Source organism: Monodon monoceros, unplaced genomic scaffold (assembly GCF_005190385.1).
Source record: "Monodon monoceros isolate NGI ecotype Baffin Bay Population unplaced genomic scaffold, NGI_Narwhal_1 Super_Scaffold_19, whole genome shotgun sequence".
In the NCBI taxonomy this organism is placed as follows: Eukaryota; Metazoa; Chordata; class Mammalia; order Artiodactyla; family Monodontidae; genus Monodon; species Monodon monoceros.
The window spans coordinates 87,046,761-87,070,031 of NW_021703775.1; the positions used below are offsets into that span (position 1 = coordinate 87,046,761).

Here is a 23,271-nt window from a genome sequence, read left to right on the forward strand (position 1 = left end):
TCCGTGGGGAGGCTCCCGGGGCTGCGGGCCTCCTGCCCTGACGGAGCCAGAGCCCCCAGAGGAGGGGCGCAGGGTTTACGGGCGCCACGATGATGAGCCGCCGGCACCAAGAAACCACAGTCATCACGGCCACGTGCCTCACTGCCCCCGTTTCACCCGCTTCCTTGGAGCTGCTCCTTGGACCACTGGCCTTACTGGTCCCACAACTGCATGGGAAAGCCTTCGGGGGATTTGAATCCACTGCCCTTAAAAGCCCAGCTTCCCGCCGGGTCCCCGGTCCAGGTGCCCCCCTGGGAAAGGACCCACACCAGGCAGCTCGGCCCGTCCCCTGGGCACCACCCTGCGCCGACCACTGGCCCCGAAAGCAGCTCAGGCGTCCCGACTGCATAATCTCCGCATTCCAATATTTGACGAAAAGCACTAAGGAGGGGAGAGCTCAGATCCAACATCTGTTCCAAACCGTGAATCCCAAAGGGCCCATGAAAGTTAGGAGCCGGGGTCACAGCTGCCAGCGTCCTGGGCCCGAGACCACAGGCGGCCCTGGGGCAGGGGCTTTGCTGGGGAAGCACCACCTCGTTCGATGTTCTCAGACTCCTCCTCCCGGAGCGCATCTGCGTCCACCCACCTGTCTCTCCCGGGCCTGGGACACATCCGACAAAGACTGGATGAACACACCCAAGCATCCACCTCACCTGGAGCTGGGCTCGCCGTGGCACATGCGCCCAGGCTGCTTCCCCCACAGGTTTCTGGACATTTTCTCACCAGTTCTCTAGAGAACCACAAACGCAGGGGCTCAAAGCCACACCCCGCGGCTGCTCCGTCAGATTCTGCAGGGTAGAGTCCAGCCTGGCCTCCGTGGGCCCCGGCTTGGGCCTCACCAGCTGGAACCAAAGTGTCTGCAGGTGCGTCCCCACCCAGCCCACAGCCCAGGGTCCACCCCAAAGCTCATCCAGGTCTTGGCAGAATTCAGCTCCTCGAGGCTCCAGGACCAAGGCCCCATCTTCCTGCTGGCTCTTGACCAGGGTGGCTCTCAGTGCTGGAGGCTCCCTCGGGTGCTGGCCACATGGCCCTCAATACGGCAGGGGCACAGGCCCCTCCAGCCGCCCAGGGCTGTTTATACATCATTGCCGGGCCACGGGAGGGGCCGCCCCATCACCTGATCATAGGAGGGGCCGCCCCATCGCCAGCATCTCTATCTCCAGGATGGGGCTAACCTGGCCTGGGCACCTCGCAGGGACCCAAGGGCTGGTTTAGAACTCGGCCTCCCATAGGCTTGCTGCTTTGGCCACAGTGCAGGGGTCTGTGGAGAAATAAATCTCTTAATACAGTCCTGCCCCAAGAAGCTTGGCCTGTCACAATTTTATAGGGAAAAGCAATGTACAAACAAAAAATTAACAGTATGAATACACAAGGTCATTTTTCTCTCCAACAAACAGATGGAGAAACTGAAGTCTTCAAAGCTTTCAGGTCCAGAATGTGATTCAATCTCAGTTACACACACACACACGTGGGACTTTTGACTCTTCCGATCATTTCCGATCAGGACAACATCGCCCTCAACTCTTAAGCGAACCTGAAGTAGGTTTTCAGGAGCTCAGCAGTTTCTAAACTGTGATCGTGTTGTAAGAAATCCGAAGTCCACACGTCCGCCCATTTTCTGTGACTTTCTCCATCCTGTCCTCACTGTGGGACAACAGCCTAGCCTGGGGCCTCCAGCACCTGTGCCCCCTGCATCCACCAAGGGTGTCCCTCCCGATCAGTGGGCAGCCTGGGGCCTCCCAGGTCGTCTCGTCTGGCCGTCAGCCCACGTGGCTGGCCCTCGGTATTCCTGGCACCGCCAGGCCTCTCCAGCCAGCCTCCCCCCAGCATCTGCCTCCCAGGCCTCTGAAGGGCAGAGGCGGTGGGGCCTCTGGGGGCTTCTCCCAGCCAGGCTGCTCTCGGGGGAGGGGGTGGGGAGTCTGTCCCCGGCAGCCGGGTCTCTGCTGCAGCCCCGTCTCTTGCCGGGCATGGGTCTCCTCTCCGGACCAGCAGCATCCCAGCTCTCTTCGCACCTCCATCTCTTCTCCTTCCCCTTCTCTAGGAATCTTTATCTCGCCAGGATGAATTCTTCCAGAACCACAGCCTGTGCGCTGACTTCTTTCCGACTCTGGGATCCGGCATCTCCAAAACACTGAGACTTTGAAGCTCACAAGCCCTTTCTCTGCTTCCAGCTCTAAGGCAGCACACGCTTCTCCTTCTAGCAAAGCCGGAGGTGAAATAAAGAGGAAGAACGAAAAAACGCATGAGCTAAGGAACACTGGTTCCCACCCGCGGCTCCCCGCACTGACCCCAGCCCCCAGCCTGTGGGTGCCGTGCAGCCCCACCCGGTCAGCAGGGTAGCGTTCGGGGGCACCCCGACATGGCCAGGCCTCCCTGCACCCCTGAGGTCCAGATACTAGGGCCACAGGGCCGTGAGGGCACAAAGATGAGGCTGGGATGCGTCACCAGACCCACACCCGGCAGAGGGAGCATCCCCTCCACGTCCTGATGGCAGGAGGGCCAGGCAGCTGGGCCGGACCCCCCGAGCCCCCCACCTCCTTCCTGGCCTCGTTCCCCTGGACGCATCTTGTGACCCCCGTGCTCTGGTCCTCACGACGGTTTGAGAAACACTCACACTAAGACTGTCTTCGTTGGTGTGTTCCTGCCGAGGTTTGCTGGGAGGCAGCGCTGGCCCCGAGACCATCACGTCTTCATCCCTCTAAAGGCAGCATCCTCCCTGCGAGCTGCCCCGGCCCCCCAGGCGCTCTGTCCAGGCCTGCGTGGACCCGGCACCTTTTGTCCTCTGTTCGTCCCCCTGAGCAGCGTGGAGTTGGAAGAAACGCCCTGGGAACCAAATAGCACAAGAGGCCAGAGCCCTGGGCACCGGCCCCGCGGGTAGTGTCACTGGCAGGTCATGAGCCTCCGTGACGCTAGAGGGATGGGGAGAAAGTGCCCCCGTGACCTCAGATGCCTGAGAGAGCCAGCGGGGCCGCTCCAGTCCTTGCTGCGCGAGCTACAGAGTCTTAGACGTAAGGTGAGTTTAACACGTCTGCCCACGGTCGCCCGCCTCTCCTCGAATTCCCTTTGCAAGAAGACTCTGTCTCCAGAAACCTGCCTGAGCCCCCAAAGGAGGCTCTCTTCCGCTGAAGAACCGATGACACACTCCGGGCTCTCCCGCCAGCCCCTCTGAAGGCCGATGCCGCCCCGGGCACAGAACGCGTGACCGGCCGCCGTGTCCCACTGGCTGCTCTGTCATCACCAGACGTGCGAGGCTGCCGGGCCCACGGCTGACGTCCAGTCCCCATGACACTTAACGTTGTTTGATTTCAGTTAATACAAGCTGAAATGTGACCCACACGGGCTGGGGGCTCCCACCCTGGATGCCCTGCAGGCCCCGACCCACTGCGCCCGGTTCCCCTCCCAAAGCTCCGTGGCTCCGTGTCCCTTGGGATCCCCCTGTGCCATCCTCACACCGGGTCCCCCCTCCCAGAACGTGCCCTGAGCAGTCCCCCTGTGCAGCCAGGGGCCCAGCTGGGTGAGGACACGCCCGGCCACACTTCTCACCGCTGGCCAGGGGGCCGGGCCCCGCGTGCCCCTCCTGCGGCGCCTCTACCCGGAGCTCTCGATGCCGGGGTGTCTCCCCTGTTACCATCTGTCCCCCCAACGCGCCAGTGCCGCCTGAGCTCGCGGCCAAACTCACATTCACAGAACAGTTACGTTCACGTATCCAAACACGGATAGAAATATCACAGGAGACGGGGAAACATCTGGATTAGGAGTCCAAAGTTAATCAACAGGTCTGATGCGATCCGTTTCCTAGGCTGCCTGACACACACCACAAACTGGTGGATTAAAACAACAGAATCTATCCTCTTGGCGTCGGAAGACAGAGGTCACGACACGGGCAGGGGGGTGAGGGGACGGCGATCCTGGGTGTCACCCGAAGTCTCTGCGCCGTCGTCCCCGGCCTTCCTCTGTGTCTGTCTCGTAAGGACCCAGTCACGGGACGAGGCCTCCACCGCGGCACGACTTCATCCTGACTCAGCGGCATCTACAAAGGCCCCATTTCCCATGAGGTCCTGTCACAGGTTCTGGATGTTAAGGCGTCAGCATTCCTTTGGGGACACGATCAGCCCCCAGCAGTGACTTACAGGAATGTGAGCCCCGGGCTTCCTAGAGACCAGCAAAAGGAGAAACACAGAGAGAAGCCGGTTCCCCGCCGTCTGCTAGGATGCGGCAGGAGAACGAGTGGGGCTCAGGGCGGTGGGGACACTAGGTCACTAGGTGTGATCCTGCGTCACTAGGCCCGGGCCAGCAGGCCCGACCCGGCTGCCGGCTCCATCCCCCGTGGCTCTGCCCTCTGACCCCCCAGCTCCCACCCCACCCACCCTGGAAGCTTCGTCTCTAGGCTGTTTCTGTCCCTGGATGGAGGACGGGTCTGTCTTTGAGGATGCTCCCCTGGGTGTCACGGCAACACTTAAGCTTCCGTCCCCTGGACCAGGTGTGCCTAGGATCTGGCCACCAGGACCACCGTCACTCCAGGAGAGAGAGACCGCCACACTGGCCCCCAGGAAAGGGGCGGAAAGAGCACGCACATTACAGCAAAGTGCCCATGGACCCCAGACCTCAGTGGGCATCTCTACAGAAAGTCCTGGTCAGACGCCACAGGTTGAGAACACAGTCATCTCCGCTCAATCTCAAACCTCCACTGAAGTGACCTACTCTCAGTTTATAAACCCCGCAAGTTTTTTAAACGGTAAAATATTGTCAAAAGAGAAGTGAATTCTATCTCATCCACCAAGTCCTGGGAGCTGCAAAGCTGACGGACAAATGACTCAGACCTGCCTCTCCGGGAGAGGAAGGGGTGGCGGGGGACACGGGTGAAGGGGGAGCTCGGGGGGCTGCGGATCCAGTGGGCCCTCTGTGGGGGGTTCAGAGAAGGCTTGAAAACAGACGACTAGTTCAAAGTCTCCATAAGAAGCAGCCTGACCCCTAGATGTCCAGCCCATGCCCCTGTCACCCCAGTGGAGTGGGAAGCTCTGGCCTGGGACCCCAGGAGCAGCTGGACACAGGGGTGGCCCTTGTGCTGGACTCAGGAGCATTAAGTGAAATGTGGAGGCCCCGCCACCCCCCAGCTTGTCTCAGAGCCGCTGTGGCCACTCAAGCCCATCCAGAGGGGGCGGTGTTCCACCCCCGAAACCAGCGGGTCCCAGAGAAAGGTGTGATGTCTGGAGAACGGGAATGAGCAGCCTAGGGTTTCCAGCTGTTTAAGGGATGCGCCAGGTAACAGGACAGAAAACAAAATAAACACACTTAGAAGAAGACAGAAAAGGAAAAAAAGCTCAACGAAAACAGACATTTCTGGAAGGAGAAGACTTTAAAACAAAAACAACTGTAATTTGTCATCAGACAGAAAAGGATAGAAAGAATATTACAAGTTATGATATTCATAATTCAAAAAGCATTCAGAGAACAAGAAAGATCTCTCTTTAAAAAAAAAAAAGGCAAGTAAGACTTAAAAATCCACATAGAAAGTTAGAATACAAAGCTGAGGAACTCTCCCTTAAATTATAAAGAGGTGAGAAAAGAAGATAATATTTTAAAAATAGAGAAACAATTCATGTGATTTAATAACCAACAGCTATAGGAGTTTCTGAAAAAGTAGAGAGACGAGAGAAAATGGAAAAAAGAAAATGATCAAAGAAGGAAATCAGAAAAACCTCCACGACCCAGAGTCTTGAGTTTTTGAGAGCTTGAGAGTTTTGAGTTTTGAGAAGATCTTGGGTTTTTGAGTTTTGAGAAAGACCTCGCAGGTAACCAGTGCAGTGAAGGGAAGGCGCCCCATCGGCCGAGCTGCCCCCAGAGGAACGGCCACAGGAGAAGCCTGGGGGCTTCCTGGGGACTGCAGGACCACCCCTCCCCAGCACCCAGGCCTCCCCGCCCGAAGTACCAGCCTCGCTGTCATAAACAAACGTCATTCTCAGCCACACCAGGGGGACACTCACCCAAGAGATGAACTTTGGAGCCCCCTCGATTCAGCAGTGTCGGTCGCAACACTGTCGGGAAAAGAACACCTGAGGAGAGAGCCTCCTAAGGGCCGTCCCTGTAGGTCGTCCGACTCCATACCTGCCTTCACCTGCCCAGCAATGGTGCTGAGCGCCCTCGGGCTCAGCAGTAATTCCAGGCAAGAAAGGGGGTCAGAAGAGTATGAGCCACTCAGCCCCCCATCCTCGGCGGGGAGACCCCAGCGATCCTGTGATACCCGCCAGCTGGGACCCGGGTGCTCTCAAAAGTCTAATTCCTCCGTAATGCCATCAAAATGCATGGATGGAGGGGGATCAAGCAGGAGAAATAACGCGATTGCAAAGCCTGCTACTCTCCCGTCTGACCCGCAGCCCCTGCAAATGAACGCCTGCGACTGGGAGACCCCGTCTGTCCAAAGGCCCAGGTGGACACAGAGGCTCCTGCCCTAACGCTTCCCTCCCTCCACAGCTCAGGGCATGCTCTCGACACCAAATATGTTTTTGGAGAAACTCAGAACGTTGCTGGGGATAAACTCCAAATCCACATCTTGGACTGAGAAGGAGCCACTAGGACACCCCTTCGCACTGAGATGAGAGCAGTTCAGACAAATAATCTGGGGGCAGAAATTCCATGGGGGTCAGAGGACACCCTGTGCCCCCAACACATCCCCTGTGGTCTCAGGAAGCACATTCAAAAGGGGCTGCTCCGGTGAGCGTGACGCGTGCCCTCGGTGTTAACGCCGGTTCCCTCGCTCAGCGTCTGCCTGCACTGCCCACCCCCGAGAGTCCCCAGTGTTACGACGCAGTGGGTAACAGTAGTGCAGTGCCCGTCACCAGGAATCAGCTGGTGACACGTCCACAGTGCTACGATACAGAGGGTGGCATTAGCATGGGAATCTATGCTGTACAGGGAGGTACCACGTCCTTACTAGAGGATTTTAACATCATGGTGAAATCGTAAATAGTGAAAAAAACAAGGTACATAACAGCCCAGCCGCACTTCTTGGGATAGAGCCTGAGTCACAGGGGCCTTTCACATCGGGGCCCTGTATTCTCGATTCCCGAGCCACTCTGGGCCGTGAGCAAACACCAGAGCAACACACCCCACGTGCTCTCGAATTTCTTACTTTCCTCCCAGTGGACTCCCGAGTCTTTCCAACCACTCCCCTCCCAGAAATTTTTACTTATTGAGCTATTTTCAGGGGTGATGTTCTCCTGGAGGAAGTGCCACTCGGGTGGATGTCTCCTCTGTCCCTTTCTGAAGCCCTGGGCAGTGTCTGCCCGGAGCCTCCCAGGAATTTCTGGTGGAGCCTGGGCCAGACGTCTGGGGCCCCAGAGGTGGGTGCTGGGGCAGACACGGGTTAACTCTTTGCTACCTGGAGCCTGGCTTTAATTAGAAGCGTCTCCATAAGGGCCGCTGGGTCTCCGCTTCAGGACTCTCCTCTCACCACACCGAGATCCCCCCGGGGTCGCTCCCTGGCAGGACTCGGGCAGGGGACTTTGCCCTGAGATCCTGGCCCAGCGCAGACCCAGGGCACCCGGTGCGGTTGGCTCGGGCCGCCACTAGATGGCACTGCGCCCTCGCCTGGCGCCCGCCACCCGGCACCGGTGCCCGGCCTGCTTCGGACGCTTCCAAATTTGACCCAGGCTGGGATGCAGTCACTGGATCGGAATGGGAGGAACACGGTGCAGGCGTGTTTGCACAGGACACATCCTCCTGCGGGCCTGTCTGTGTCTCCTAACTTAGTTCCCAGCTCTGGCTGAAGGACACCGTTATTTGTCGTTCTCGGCTGGCATTTCAGTTAACTGGAAGCTAGGAGAAGCAACTGGAGACTGAAATCTGGTTCTGACCCCCAACGTGGGTCCAGGAGTCTGTGTTTGAAACTGTTTCCAGGCCATCCTGCTGCTGCACACCCGGGTTTGGGCCCTGCCAGCTGGTGATGGACGCGTGGAGACACCCGAGTCCCTCACCCCGCTGGCTTCCGCGCGGCTGGGCTTCCTTCTCGTTACTTTCCACCCTCACTCTGTCCTGTAGCCCCCTCTCCCACTTCTGTTCAGGTAGGAGAATCGGGGTGGGCAGCCACCTGCTGCACACAGCTTCCAATCCACAAGCAACCGGGAGCCCCTGGGCACGCCTGGCGACGTGCTGCCTCTGAGCAACAGGCCCCAGGGATGATGGCCCCAACGACCACTAACAGGGCGCTGTGTCACCCTCTGGGGTGACGTCCCACTGCCCCTTCCCCTGTAAATCTAAAAGCTCCGTGAGCGAGCGCAGGGCCCGGTGAGGTTCTGGGAAGAGCAGTGGGCACGGCGGTCACTCGGCCTCTCGGGGAGAGTCCTGCACAGTTGCCAGACGCGAACGTCTCCTCGAACCAGCACCTCAGAGCTTCCTCGTGAGAACATTTGTTGTACAAAGGTGTCCTCCCCCAAAACACCTGCTAAAATCCCCATCAGCCTCCCTGTATAAACGCAGATGTCCCACGGATGTTGCCTAGTGACCGTGTAAGTGTCACTCTCTGAGGACAGGGTCCGTCTAGCCCTGAAAATGCAGACGAAATACGAAATGATACACGTGGTTTGAATATATGTAAATACTATAATATACACTGGCTTACATTTCACCTGCGTATGAAGCGCCAGAGGGACCCTGACAACGGGGCAGTGGGCTCCCCCTGTGTGGCCCCTGGAGGTCGTAGCCAGGCGAGGGGCGAGGGGTGCGGAGGCCCAGGCTTGGCCCCCGCGAAAGGTGCTCGGATCGCCGTCCTCAACACGGACCCAGAAAGAAAGAAAGAGGGAGGGAGGCGCCCTGCAGAGACGCTGCCCAGACCAGGTCCCAGCTTAGGGTGCAGGGCACGTGTGGACCCGGGCAGACGGCCATTCATGAGGTTAGGAGGCAGATGGGGGCCTGTGGACCCCGACAGGCGAGGGCGTTGGCACACGTTTCAGACCCTCAGGTGAGATACTGATGCTGAGGCTCTGTTTGGGGGTTTCTCCCAAATAACTATGGGGAAGGGGCCCTGGTGAGTCAGGATGTGAGACTGGGTGGTAGCTCATCACTCTGCCCCTTCTACTTTTGCACGTTTGACATTAAGTTTTGAATCCAACCCTTCTGTGAGTTTGAGACTTTCCACAATAAGGGAGTTTTTCATATTTTTATTTACTTTTGGCCACGCAGCGCGGCGTGTGGGATCTTAGTTCCCCGACCGGGGATCGCACCCGAGCCCCCTGCAGTGGAACGGAGGAGCCCTATCCACTGGACCGCCAGGGCAGTCCCAATAAGGAAGTTTGTTAAAGTGAGATAGGCGCTCCCTAAAAGTCCCAGGGGCCCTCAGAGGGCTCATCTCCCTCCCGCCCGAGCCCCAGCAGTCAGACCTCGCCCCAGGCCACACTGTGGCCCTGTGCTGCGTGTCCGCCCTGAAGTCCGCCATCCACAGACACCAGCCTGTGGGCACAGCCGGCCCTGCCCACCTTCCGCTCTGGTTCCCCACGTGCAGGTGGTCCTTTGCCGGCAACCAGCCCAGTCGGGTGACGTGGGGGCCTGCAGCTCGCGGCAGTTTTCCCTGCAGGCCCGGGCAGCCCCCCCCCCCCCCCGGACCCTGCGACTAACTCCACCTCCCGTCTCGTCCCCAGCTTGTCGGGATGCCCGCGGGCCACGTCGGCCATGAAGAAGGCGAAGCTGTCGGGAGAACAGATGCTGACCATCCGGCAGCGGGCCAGCGACGGTAACCGCGTGCGCCCGGCGCGTCGGGGCCATGGCCACAGCGCGGCCGTGCTCGCGGCCCCAGCGGAGCCCCAGCAGAGCCTCGTCCCTTCGGGAGGGGGCAGCGGTCACTCCCGCCCGGGCAAAACCGGTCCACGCCGGGGGAGGCGGCCTCCCCACGGCCCTCCGCGCTGGGCGCTGAGTCAGGGGCCCTCGGGCCACACGCAGCCCATGGCTGTCTCCCTCACCCTCACTCTGGGGCGGGAGCTGGCGTCCGTCTGTCTGCGCAGCCCTCCTTCCAGATGCTCCCTGGCCCGCCGCAGGAGGCGCGCAAAGATGTGGGCGGAGCGCACGCGGGGGGCTCGGGCCTCGGAGCCCGTCCCAGCCCGGCCTCGGGGCCCCGGGCCCACGCGACAGTCAGTTTGTGACCCCAGACCAGCGCTCGCGGTGCTTTCAGGGCCACGGGGAGGGGAGGAGAGCCTGAATCTCCGGCCACTTTCCCGCGAGGCCCCTCCTTTCTGCCTTCTCCTCCTGGCTCAGCCATAAATAAGGGTCCTCTTCACAGTCTGTGGGGCGCTGCGTTTGTTGAATTTTTGTGTTTTCCCGTTGGAGACGCCCCTGTTGAAAAGGCCCCCAGAGCAGGACAGGGGTGCCGTCTGGTGTCCTGGGCGTAAGGAGGCCGTGACACGCCTTCGGGAGGAAACCCGCGTCAGACAGGCTGCTGGCCGAGACTCCAGTGTCAATGAATCAGTACACCCATTAAATGAGGACGTGTCTTTCACAGAAACACACGCGCTGGTGCGCTGATGCCCGTACTGCCACCAGAGGCTCGCGGGGGCGTGACCGCGTGTGTCCCTGGGAGCTGAGGTCCAGCGGTCACTAGTGCAGTGTTTGCAGCGATCGGGAGACCAGTGCAATTGTAATCCCTCAGCAGAGTGGCCTGTGAGAGGCTCCCGCTCCCAGCCCCTCAGGGGAGTTTGTGAGGAACGGGGCTCGGGCAGAGCGGGGCCTATAGTGAATGTGCTGAAGCCTGGCAAGGTGCCTCCCGAGCTCCATGCTCCTCAAAGGAACCAAGTGCCGAGAAACGCGGGTCAACCCCGTGCTGGACACCTGGACCCGCCGCAGGTAGCTCGGGCCCCAGGACTGGGTGGCGGATGGGGCCGACCCCTCCCCGTCCGCTTCCCGGGCTGCCCCGCACCCAGGATCCATGCAGACAAGGACCCAGCCCTGATGCGCTCCTAGCCTGGAGACGCCTGGGGCCCGGCCGCTGTCCTGAGGCCTCCACGGCTCACCGGACACTCATTCTCGGTCGTGAGGACAGCACGAGGGGTTCAGCAGGAGACATGCCTCATCCTGCCCCCCGTCATTTACCAGGAAGACAGTCAGGGCCACGACGCTTCCACCTGAAGTTTCAAGTCCCGTGAGCCCCACCTCTGCTCAAGGCGGCTCAGGGGCTGGAGATGGGGGGCGGGCACCAGTTAGACGGAAGTTCTCAGACTCACCCGCCAGCGTGAGGAGCCCATCCCGAGACGCCAGGGTCACCAATGTCCCTTCTCACTCAGCCATCGAGGGGCAGGGCGCGTTGCCAGAGAGAAAACAATATGCACTGAGCTCTTTCCAAATATTTAGCCGACATTTCACCCGCACAACGTCCCCGGGGCTAAAGCAAAACTCCTTCTGCAAACCGATGTGAGTCTGCGCCAGCTCATGACTCCAGATAGACGGAGCGCAGTGCAGACCCAGCGGGGAGAGAAGTGGAGAGGGCAGGTCTGCACACCCAGAGGAGGAGGCTTCCCAGCGGGCGGGACGGCCGGGGAGAGCGGGGAGTCCCCCGGGCTGGCACCTCTCATGGGGGCATCCGACGCTCAGAGTCCTCCTTCTGTAACTGCTAGTCACAGCTGTTAACCAGAAAGGACTCATGGCATCTGGGAGAGGAACCAACCCCAGCCTTCATCCAGGCTGGGCACCCGGCTCCCAGCTCCACCCCGGTCAGTGGGGTCGCCTGCGGGGTTGCCATCCACCCACCTCTCTGCACCTGAGCTCAGCTTCCTGATTTTAGTCTTCAGAATGTTTCTTCCTGCTGTAGGTTCGGTCACTTGCTTGTCCACAGACGAGGACCCGGGGAAGCCCAGGTCACCTGGAGATGAAGAAGCAGAAGAGGGGCAAACCCAGGTCTTCCCAAGCCCAGTCCATGCTGGAGCCCAGGGCTGGCGGTCCCCTTGCTTCTCACCTGTCGGGGCACCTTTTCTGCCAAGATCAGGGCACTTCCTAGTAAACCCAGAGCACGCGTCATCCCGTGGATAAATGGCCTCATCCCTGTGTGTGTCTGACCAAAGGGCAGGACTGTGGGAAATTCACTTCTGCTCTTTGAGGGTCAGGAGCTCAGCGGTCACTGACCCTGCAGCTGTGCCCGACCTTCACGGTCAAAGGCGTGGCCCTCACTCTGTGTGAGGGAGAGCCCATCTCTCACCCTCTCATCTCTTGAACATGCTGAGTGCAGACCTTACCCGAGGTCACTCACCCTCCATGTGTAATGTGTCCTCTTAACGGTGACTGAGCACCGCGGCCAAGGGACCACCTGGAGCCCTAGGGCTGACTCGGGCCGGGCCGCTCCTGTCCCGGGATCCGGCTTTTTCTCCCAAGTGTCTATCTGAAGAGGGAGGAGTGCATCTAAAAGTCTCTGAGGTTTCCTTCCAGCTCTAAAATCCAAGGTTCTTTCTTTTTCTTTCTGAAGTTTAGAGAAGAGTCTGTTCCCATCTCTTCCCCGCAAAGACTCTCACTATTCTATGTCTCCCCCTGAATGATCCCACATCGTCGGTCAGCTCTCCGAGCAGCTGGGGCTCTGCGAAGTTACCAGGGGTCTCCTCCAGGACCCTCTGCACACGGTCACTCCGGGCCTGTGAGCATCTCTGCCCGGAGTTGGGCTGCAGGCGGCTTTGGGGTTTTGCTTTTTTGGTTTCAGTTTTTGGCCAAGCCTTCAGGAGAGAAGGAAAAGAAATAACGTTTTTCTGCCCTTCTCATCTACTGTCTGGGATGGTGAGCTGAGGGAAGGCCCCCTCCCCTGCCTGCAGCTCTGTCCGGGGATTTCATGCACTTATTCATTTATATTCCCATCAGCCCCAAGCGTGGGTACTGACGCTCCCCTTTACCAAGAAGGAAGAGGAAACTCAAAGCGGTGAAGAGGTGAAAGCAGTGCCAGGCGACCTGTGAGGGCACACCCGCAGCCAGGGCCCCGCCGTGCCCCAGTGGCACCGAGGGGCCAATGAGCCTACCTGGCGCTCTCCCCTCTCCAGAGGCGGGCTTCACAGCCAGGCACTTGTGCCCTGGGGCTCTCGAGGGTGACCTGGGGGCACATTCACATGGATGGCTTTAATTCCAGACCCTCGAATTCCACGTGACTCACTAGAATCCGACAGTCTGAGAATCCATCCGTCACCTGCCAGGTCTTCCCAGCTTCCCCACCGTCACGGAAGAAAGGCTGCTCCCGAGTCCTGGACTCACACACGTGCAGACATTTAACGAGGAACCACTCACGAATGCTGGGCTCCTGAGGGCGCCCCCAAGCGGGCAGGAGGGCAGGTCCAAGAGCTTCAGGAGGAAACAGTGCTGCAGCCGGTGCTCCTTAGTTCATCCAGGCAAAAACTCACATCTTCATCCCTCCATCCATCCATCCACCCGTCCATCTCCTAGAATAAAATTTAGAGACGGAAAGGTCACCATGGGGCCCTGGCTAGCGCTTTATTGGGTTTATGGTGGCCTCTGTTGGACGGTTGATCTGATCTGCAGACTGTTTTGATAATGAAGCCTGATTTGCCACTTAGTTTACACAGTAGATTTTTTTTAATAAATTAAACACTCAGTCCAAGGCTTTGATGAAAATATACTGAAAGCACTCTGCAACATACAATTTTCTAGAAATATATACATTTTTGGCAACTAAAGTCACAGTAAAAACCATCAGATGGCAGTTTTAGGACTTGTGAGGGAGAGGTGTGTCTTTTTTAAGTTCTTTAATTCAACAAGTATCGAAGCCCGCTGCACTAGACCACATACAGTATTTTTTCTTTCCTTTTAACTGTTTGTCAGCTCACATCGACTGGGTCAGCAGGACAAAACCAATCTGTGCTACTTTCCAGTCAGAGCAGAGATGAGCCTGCAGACACCCCGGTGCTGTCGGGCTGCTCAGACAACACAGCATTTAACATTTTTCTTTGGCCCCTGTTTGGCGAGTCGCGCTATAGCTCAGGTATCTTATATAGTTAGCTTATTTCTTACAGCCACTGTGACAGGTAGGGGCCTTTTTAAATGGAGGGATTTGAGGTTTCTAGGAATTAAGGAAAGTACTCACCACAGAACTCTTAAGTAGCAAGATATGGATTCAGATTCCAGGTCTGTCATGTTTCAAAACCCGGCTCTAAACCCCAGACCTCTAAAACCTCTCATCAAGGCAGTTCAGAAATGCTTCCAGCTCGGTGCTTTGTGATGACCTAGAGGGGTGGGGAAGGGAGGGTGGGAGGGAGACGCAAGAGGGAGGAGATATGGGGATATATGTATACGTATAGCTGATTCGCTTTGTTGTACAGCAGAAACTAACACAACATTGTAAAGCAATTATAATCCAGTAAAGATGTTAAAACAAAAAAAAGAAAAGAAAAGGAAAGGAAAGCAATGCCGCCAGACTTCAGGAAATCTCCCAGGACCGTGATCTCTGTCCCCTGCTTAGACGTTGGTTTTCCACAAAAGTTAAACAGAACATAATAATTGTTGGAAACTCTTTCATGAAAATTCAAACCAGTGAAATGGGCTCCCAAGATTTCACCTATATTCCAGAAAGACCACATTCTTGTCTCATAATTTTATCAAAATTCTTCTAAGTTTGCTGGAATCTAGCCTCAAGACAAAGATGCTGACGTGACGGTGTATTTTATACGCTTCGCTGTATATTAGGTACCGCCGATGGGGTGCTCCTGACAAGTGAATTAAGGGGGTTTAATTGGAAATTCGAGGCGTGCTATCCTCTCCCGCCGTTCTCCGGGTTTTATAATAGGGTAGTGATCTGCAAACCGCCAGCCCTGAAATGGGTTGTTTTGCTTACAACTCCACTCACTTCTCAAGGGAAACGTGAAATCTCGGTGTTGGAAACAGGAAGTTGCGTAGCACATTTTTCGCCCTTCCTATCGCGGTTATCCAGAATCAAATCTCTTGATCAAATAGCTCTGGAGGTGCACAGGGGGTAGCTCCCCAGGAAGAGCTGCCCCAGCCTCACATACAGACTCTGGCAGGAGGTACCTTCGTGACACGCAATCATGTCTGCTCTCTGACACTTTCAGTGTCATATGCAAGTAAAAATGAGACATTTTATTTAATATGTGAGAGAAGACTGCTCCTGTATTAACCGACGCGTTTCCTTTGCACAATGTATTCTCACACTACAGAGAGGCTCAGAGCCATTGCCTGAGGGGCCTTGTGGAGGCGCGCCCCTTCTCTCAGCAAGCGCCTGCTCGGCAGAACATTCGAACCGGTAACAGTGGCTTCAAAAAGAGCCTGAATGCAAGCAAAGCTCGGGAAACCTTAAAAGGCAGCTGCACCTCAGGGTCCGAGAACCGAGGGACATCCTCTGGGCCTCTTAGGAAAATGCGATAACCCTCTCTTTACACGGCTGGTCCTCAACAGAAACTGCAAAACACACCCGGGAAAAGAGAAAGTTTTAAAGTTTTAAAGTTTTAAAGTTCAAATCTGAAAAGCTGAAGAAATATGACATGAAGAACTTGTCCAGAAATCAACAGAAATTCACTTGGAAAATCTGACGACCATCACAGCCCGAGGATTCAGTTTCCACAAGAGATGTTCTCTGTGCGGTTGGAAGACCAGCAATTTAGAGGAAGGTGTGGCGAATCCTCGTTAAACGATAAACTGCCTCATGATTTAGTTGTTTTACAAGTCAGGATTTTTATGCATTTATCGTGATTATTTTTATGCATTCTTATCTTGAGCTATACCTGAACTTCAACTACGGAAGAATAATTACGTTGGCCACAGCCTTGATGGAGACCTCCCGTGTGCCAGGTTTTTTATATACCCTAACTCAGTCAATCCTAAGCCCTAATTTTGAGAGATTGCCACAAAGACCTGGTCACATATAAAACGTGGGGGAATAGCGGCCTCCACCTGAGAAAGGGTGAACCTCGTTTCATTCCTAGCAGTATTTGTTATTATATCCTTTATGACCTGCTTTCCGGGGTGCATTTGATAAAAAGGAAGACTTTGTTGTTGATGTTCTGGACCTTGTAAGACGCTGGCAGAGAAGCACCTTGAGGACCTAAGACGCTGATCAGGGGTCATGGACGAGAGAGCCATCACTCTGGTTAAGGTCACCCCCCGTCCCCCTGGGTGACGGTGGGAGCACAGCAGGGGGAAGAGGGAAGACTTGGGCAGGTGCTCAAGACCAGCTTGTCCGTGAGCCTCGCTTCACACCTAAGACAGGTGCATGGGGAGAAACGATTGAGAAGGAAGGATTATTAAAGGGGAAATTAAATTGAGCACGATGACACGCTCCTCCTGCTGCTTTTATGAGGACACATAACGCCGTGGGAGGAATGTGATTCTTCGCAGGAAGATGCTTTACTCTTGAGGATCTTTTTTTTTTTTTTTTTTTCCATTTCGCTAAAATCAGCAGCTGAGACTCAGACCCCTAGTCTCTCTTTGCTTTGTCTTCTCGACTCCTGGGAGGCGAGGAACCCTCCGTGGAGGGTCTGCAGCATTCCAGGTTGTCTGGGGCCTTCCGTCCCAGGCGAACTGGACCCCTCTCTCTACAGAGCTGGACAGCGGCCCCCCAAGTTCCCCCAGGTGCCATGCGAGGGACAGGTGTGGTCGTCCCGTAGCTTCACTTGCCGGGTTTCTGCTCATCCCCTAGGGACGCTCAGCCGTGGGATACCAGTGTCAAACACCAGAAGTATCGGGATCTTTCTGACACTGGCGAGGCCAGGTGGCCAGCAGCCAGCCAGGCGAGCTGGCCTCAAAAACGCCCCTTGTAAACCCTAACAATTGCCCCTGCAGCCCAGCCAGGGCCCCGCTGGTGGCTGCACAGCCCCCCTCCCGCAGGACGCGGCCCAGCCAAGCTTCACGCCCTGGCCATTCAGATGGGGGGACCTGTTTATTAGTTAGCTGTAAATATTCAGAGAGCCTCTGCGACCACCCGCCTGAAGTCTGTCACTGCTCCCTCATCCTCCCACAGGGGACAGCTACCTCAGCACCCACCGAGTCGGGTTTTTGGTTACCGGTCTGTTATCAGTTTTCCTACCCAAAATCTAGGCTTGCGGAGGGCAGGGACCCTGTTGGCCTCATTTTCAGATATGTCAGCAGGCTCCTTCCCAGAGTGATGGGGGAGAATGAGAGAGGGAGCAAGACAGAGATGCAGACAGAGACAGGGAATAAACAGAGGAGACAATTCACGGGCTGCACCGCGTAAATCCACGTCCAGGACGAGATGGTTTCGGCTGGAGTCGTGGGGGGGGGGGTCACACCCTGAGGCTCTGGTTAATCGTCCCAGGGAGACGGAGCCTTTCAGTTTGGGGGGCCTGAGTCCCCCCAGTTGATTTTTTCTGTTTTTAGGTGCCTTAATTGTAAGGAGGGTGGCAGTGGGGATAGAAGACACACAAACTGTGACTCTAGTTTTTAATTCAAGAGTATCCTCTCCCAGCAAATTCGGTTCCAAATCTAGAAAGAGCGACACCGCCAGGTTCTACCTGTAGTGTCCCCAGGTGCAGCGTCTCTAAGCCCCTCCCCTCCGCCCTTTCAGGCGTAGAGAACGATGAGGAGATCAAGCAGCTGGATGAGGAAATCAAGGAGCTGAACGAATCCAACTCCCAGATGGAAGCCGACATGATCAAGCTCCGGACTCAGGTAACAGTTTCTGAGGCCTCAATCGAGCCGCCGCCTGCGCTGACGCCGCGGAGCCGAGGGCTGCCGCCATTTCCTGTTTCCTTGCCCGGTTTTCCCTTTACTTATTCACCTTTTTTCTCAGTGTCCTGCTGAGATCATTTCAGTGGCAAAACTTGCTGTGACAGAGGGGCCGCCGGCCGGCTAGTTTTCCCTCTTGTGTTGGTATTTTTAATGACACGTGGTTATGAGTAGACGGTCCCGAGGAGCGCTGCTCCTGCAGCGGGTGAGCTCTTTCCCCCCGGGATGCAAAGGCCCTAAGGTCATCACGCGGTAAACAGGAACAGGGAGCTTGTTCCTTGGGTTCCCGGGGGCCGCTGCTATCCGTGGCCTCACAAGCCTGCCCGGAGGGGAGGGGTGGAGGCTTTATTGAGCACCTACTAGATGCCCCATCCCAGGGGCTTTGGTCCTATAGCCCAGGTGCCCACAGCGGTCCACATGGTAAGTGTCCACAACTCCCGCTGCACCTGACTGCTCAGCCAGGGCCGCAGAGCCGTGGGCCCAGCGCACCCAGTTTGCCTCTCCACAGGCCTTCCCCGCCCCGGCTCTGGGAATGGGGAAGCACTGCAGCCACTCACAAGTGAGGCCAGGGGTTCCTGTCCTGTTCGAACCCACGCCCTCTGTGGCCTGGACCTGCCCAACCCCAGCCATCCCCTCGGGGCATCACAGACTTACTGGGATTCTTGCCCATGGGCTTAGGGGGCAAGGACAGGTCCCTGCTGGTCCCCGTCCCCGCGGGCACAGCCTCTCCAGGGCGGGGAGCCCTCCAGCTATGCCCCCACCAGGGTCACCACAGGGACTCCAGGGCTACCCTTTCGTGCCCTCGGGTGGATGTGAGGCTGAGGTTCTCTGCCTGGCCGTTCTGTCCACTTGTTCGGACACCAGCCCACCTGCTGACCACGGCCTCACCTCCGGCTGTGCTGCAGCCAAAGGTGTGCCTGAGACAGGCAAGGGTTTTCCTTACCTTTAATCCAAAACCACAGCAGGAAGGGTGGAGACCGTGCCACTGGGCTTTCTGGTACCCCTCACCTCCAGCCGGGTCAGTGACACCGGGAGGGAGAGGACCGTGCTGCTGCGTTTTGTCCAGCGACTGGAGGTGAAGACAGAGCTCTCCAGGCCGCACACCCTGGCCACACAGGACACATGCATGGCCCCCAGAAGCCCCGTAGCACGGCCGCTGGGATAGTTAGGGAGCGACGGTCACCGCGCCTGATAGCCCCGGAGCCCAAGCCCCAGCTGTCAGAGCCCAACTCTTACCTGTGTTACCTGAGGGCTCCAGTGAGCCTTCACTGTGAAAATAGCTTCTGATTCTGCTGCTTCAAAGGCACTGAATGGTCAGTCTGACCCGCACCTCTCTCATTTTACAACTGCAGAAACTGAGGGAGACCAGGGTCCTCGCAGGGTCCCAGGTCCAGAGCCTGGACAGAGTTCACGGTCTGTCCATCGAAAATGCTCAGAACTGGGGCCTTCCCTGGTGGTCCAGTAGTTAGGACTCTGCGCTTCCATTGCAGGGGGCAGGGGCTCGATCCCTGGTTGGGGAGCTAAGATCCCACAAGGCGCACAACATGGCCAAAGCAATAAAAAAATAAAACAAAATGCTCAGAACAGTATGAAGAATTATATACTTTTTTCATATCATCCAATCAGTGATTGCTAAGCTCTATGTTTGTCTCTTATAAATCTTATCTTTATCCTGAGCCAGGTCTAGCTTTCGTATAAACACGCACACACCATCCTAGCGACCTCCTCCCTGCACTGCAGGAAACGAGATGTCCCTCAGACACGTAGTCGGAGGACATGCTGCCAGTGGCAGGGAGGGGAGGAAGGTCCCCATCCCCAGGCGGAGGACCCTGAGCGAGGGCCGGGGGCACAGAACCAGCCGCGTGCCCCGCCCTCCCCCTGGCTGTGAGCGGGGAAACCCTACCTGAGACATCGGAGTTTAGAGCTTATGAAGCAGAGATTCAGGTGACTGGGGGCAGCCGGTGGTTACAGCGTGAAGGCGCTAAGGCTGTGAGCTCGGTGCACGTCTGGCAACTCTGTCTTGTTTCTACGCATCCCCTGTAATGCTGACCTGCGGCTGCCAAGCTACACAGGTGCGGGGGACCCACAGAGCCTGGCACACGCTCTGTGGCTGCCAGGAGCCCCCGTACCCATGTAACCAGCCTTGACTACAGCATCCAAGCTGCCTATTCGCTTCCACGACTGTGTCCCTGCAGCCCACGCAGATGGGGGCAGCTCTCCTGCCTGGCCGTGTAGTAAGTGCTGGTTGTCTGGTGGCAGGTGGAGGCCAGAAGGTGCCACGGCAACTGTTAAATTCTCTCTGGAATATTAGAGGAAGGAAGAGCTGCCCAGGAAGCCACGGTAGACCTTTATCCGATGGAGGGATGCAGAGATGTCATACATGCCGGTAGAGACACCTGCCTCGACCCTAAGGAGAGGGCAGTGACGTGCCTCACAAATAAATCAATATTTCAAGACTTATCTGTGCAGAATTAAGTTCAGGCTAAAAAGAAGATGTATTAGTCGCCACAGTGCATAAGATACTAATCCAGATAAAGAATCCCATCACGCTAGCGGAAAGGCCAGGGCGGGACAAGGACACAGTCCTCATGTGATCCCCTATGCACAAGGACAAGCAGAACTTTTTAAAAAATTGAGTGAAAGTCGACACAGCCCAGGAGTCAAGCCCACGCTAACGCGTGAATCCCCTTTCAGAAAGACAAGCCCTTAGAGTCCAGTTGCCATGTGCTCAAGTGTGATGACTCAACGCACACAAGACAATGACCCTGAAAATGACCTATGCTTCACGTGGAAACCTCTTGATTTAAGCAGAGAGGTTCTTCCTCTGCCTCGGGAGCTGAGGCCTCTCCCTGTGGGAGCGGGCGCTTGCTCCCCAGGCCGGCTCGTGTTACATGTCCCACGCATCTGTGCGTTTCAGATCACCACCATGGAGAGCAGCCTGAAGACCATCGAGGAGGAGAACAAAGTGATCGAGCAGCAGAACGAGTCCCTCCTCCACGAACTCGCCAACCTGAGCCAGTCCCTGATCCACAGTCTCGCCAACATCCAGCTCCCGCACATGGTAAGTGACTGACCGCGCAGAGCAGCCACCGGAGGCCTCGTGCGGTGCGCATCCCAGAGTAGATGTCTTTTTCTTTTCTATTTTCACCGTTCTTCGAACTTTGGATATTTGCGGTTACCTCCCCCAAACCATAACGTTAATTGCTAGAGACTCTGGTGGGGCTGAACCAGTAGATCCCCTAAGATTAAGTCTCTCTGAAAAGGCCTTTTAACTATGATAAGGACAGTGGCGTTATGCTATGATACTATTTTATGCTGATGTGAATATCCTATTTAGAAAGTAAAAGTTGCATATGAACTACTATTTAATATCTCGTAGGATCCAATCAATGAACAAAATTTTGATGCATACGTGACTACTTTGACGGACATGTATACAAATCAAGATCGTTATCAGAGCCCAGAAAATAAAGCTCTACTGGAAAATATAAAGCAGGCTGTGAGAGGAATTCAGGTCTGAACAGCTGCTGTAGTGATGGAATCTTGCTTAAAAAAAGGATGCCTCTTGTTTTTTGCTGCTGTAATTTACCAGAAAGTGTTATATATTTATTTCTGTTTGAAACAGTGTTATGCTTACAAGACTTCATAATGATTTCATGTCTTGCTTTAAAGATAGTACCTACAGAATAGTTTTGGAATACATTCACATTTTTGTACGTTTTCATATAAGCTGACATAGTGTGATATGCCATGTAATGTTTATAGCTGCTAATGTATGCACATTTGAGGGTATATATATTTCTGAAGAGGTAAGCCAATCAAAATAAATAGAGTGTAAATTCTTTTTAATGCTTTAGTGATTAAATGTTTTAGTATTTTGAACTGAAATGGACAAAAAACAAAAACAGCTTTGAATGATCATTTGGTGGTCCTGCAGCCACTCTTTAGGTGTTATCATTTTGCCTCACGTTGGAGGATTTTACGGAATTTAAGAAAAACATTTCGTGTGCATATTGTTTCATAGCAAGAATTGGTTGCAAAAAACAAATGCTTTATTTTTGAACAATGCTTGGAAATATTATGTGATTTTTTTGTTTGTTTGTTTTAGGAGGATGGTGTATGGTGGGGCAATAAATGAGGTTTTTTGCATTCCAAGGAAATGGCATATGGATTAACTGTAAGAAATGAGATAAGTAATTTATTGTAAGACAGCACCAAGCCATGGAAACTTGGCAGAAGATTCAAAGCAGCTTAAACAGCACTTTTTAAACTAACTCCTGAGCATTAATTACATGGTGTGACTATGGGACCTTCAGTTAAGACAGGGGCCTATTAGAGGTGGATGACCCGAAGACTTCCTCTTCCATTCTCAGTACCCTTTGGAACAAACTTCTTTTACCTCCCCGAGAGTTCCGTGCCCCTCTGAACTGTCTAACAGAATCTGTGTGTTTTCATTTACGCTCAAAAGATCATTTAAGACTATTTACTTCCCCTTCCACCTTAAACAGAATTATTCTTGCAGTTGTTGTTGCTGTTATGATGTCACGTACGGGGTTGAAGGCCCATGATTTGTGAGTCCTCGAGCGACTGGGCTGATCTGTCTGCTGGCCTGCGTGGGCCAGCAGCTCCGAGAAGTGCCCTCACCCCACGCTGACTTTGAATAAGCCCGGGTCCTATTCAGAGTCAGGACGAGTGTGCTCCACTGTCCCGTCCCGTCCGCTGGAGACCAGTTGACCATAGAACGTTTGCGTAGCCTTGTTTGATCTGTCATGACCTTCTCTAAGAATGAATGCAATCAGATGTTGAGAATAACTAAATATACTTCAGCACTTTTTTGCTTTACACTAGATCATCTTAGACTCATTTGCACCCTGGAGATTGATTGTTTTACCCGACGACTGCACTACGTGTTGCATAGGACCACTTTCCACAGCTGCGCTCTCCCCTGCTCGCTCGTCCCTGGGACGACGTGTGTCGTGTTTTCCGATTGCCGTTGACTTGATTTACATGTAATAGCATTCTTCCTTCCATGTCTTGATGTTATGCAGGAAGTACAAAAGTACTTAAAATTTTGTTATGAAAAAAAAAAAAGATGGGTTTTGTAAAAATAAAAAAAAAATATTTTTAGCAGAACAGGACTTACAGGGTCATTGCCCCCACACGTGCCAGTCGACTATTTGCACTTACCTTGTCCTATATATCCGTACGGAGGTGTGCAATTCCCGTGTCAGTAGCCTCGTGACACTGACCCTGGAGGAATCTGAGGAGGCCTCCCGGCTGACCCGATGATGCTAAGGGAGATTACAGGGACCTCACAGCAAATACTCTGATACAATACTCAACCTCGGTATATATATATATATGTATAAATATATGTACATCCCAGCGGCACTTTAGACTGCTCACTGTACAAAAGCTTACAGTTTTCCAGGAGGACTTTAATAATTAGCTGGGAAAAGATTACGTCATGACTTGGGCTCTGCAGCCCCTTCTCTGGAGAGCCCTTTTTCTGTTGTGTGATTAGTTGTAGCTGCCCTGCTCAGAATTGCCTTTTTGAGAACTGAAGCCAGG

The 23,271-nt window shown here is 55.1% G+C and overlaps 1 protein-coding gene across 3 annotated transcripts in view; it reads left to right on the top strand.

Annotated features, from left to right (window-relative positions):
- MYT1L (myelin transcription factor 1 like) overlaps positions 1 to 21,220 on the top strand; it is a 133,520-nt gene extending 112,300 nt beyond the window's left edge. For 2 of the 3 annotated variants that reach the window (XM_029232120.1, XM_029232123.1), the window contains exons 18-21: positions 9,672 to 9,763; positions 17,540 to 17,643; positions 20,618 to 20,761; positions 21,080 to 21,220. In XM_029232120.1, the coding sequence (XP_029087953.1) occupies positions 9,672 to 9,763; positions 17,540 to 17,643; positions 20,618 to 20,761; positions 21,080 to 21,220 (481 nt within the window). Of the gene's footprint in view, positions 1 to 9,671; positions 9,764 to 17,539; positions 17,650 to 20,617; positions 20,774 to 21,079 lie in introns of those variants that run through there. The other variant, XM_029232124.1, reaches the window with a different exon arrangement.
- The last annotated feature ends 2,051 nt before the right edge of the window (positions 21,221 to 23,271 follow it).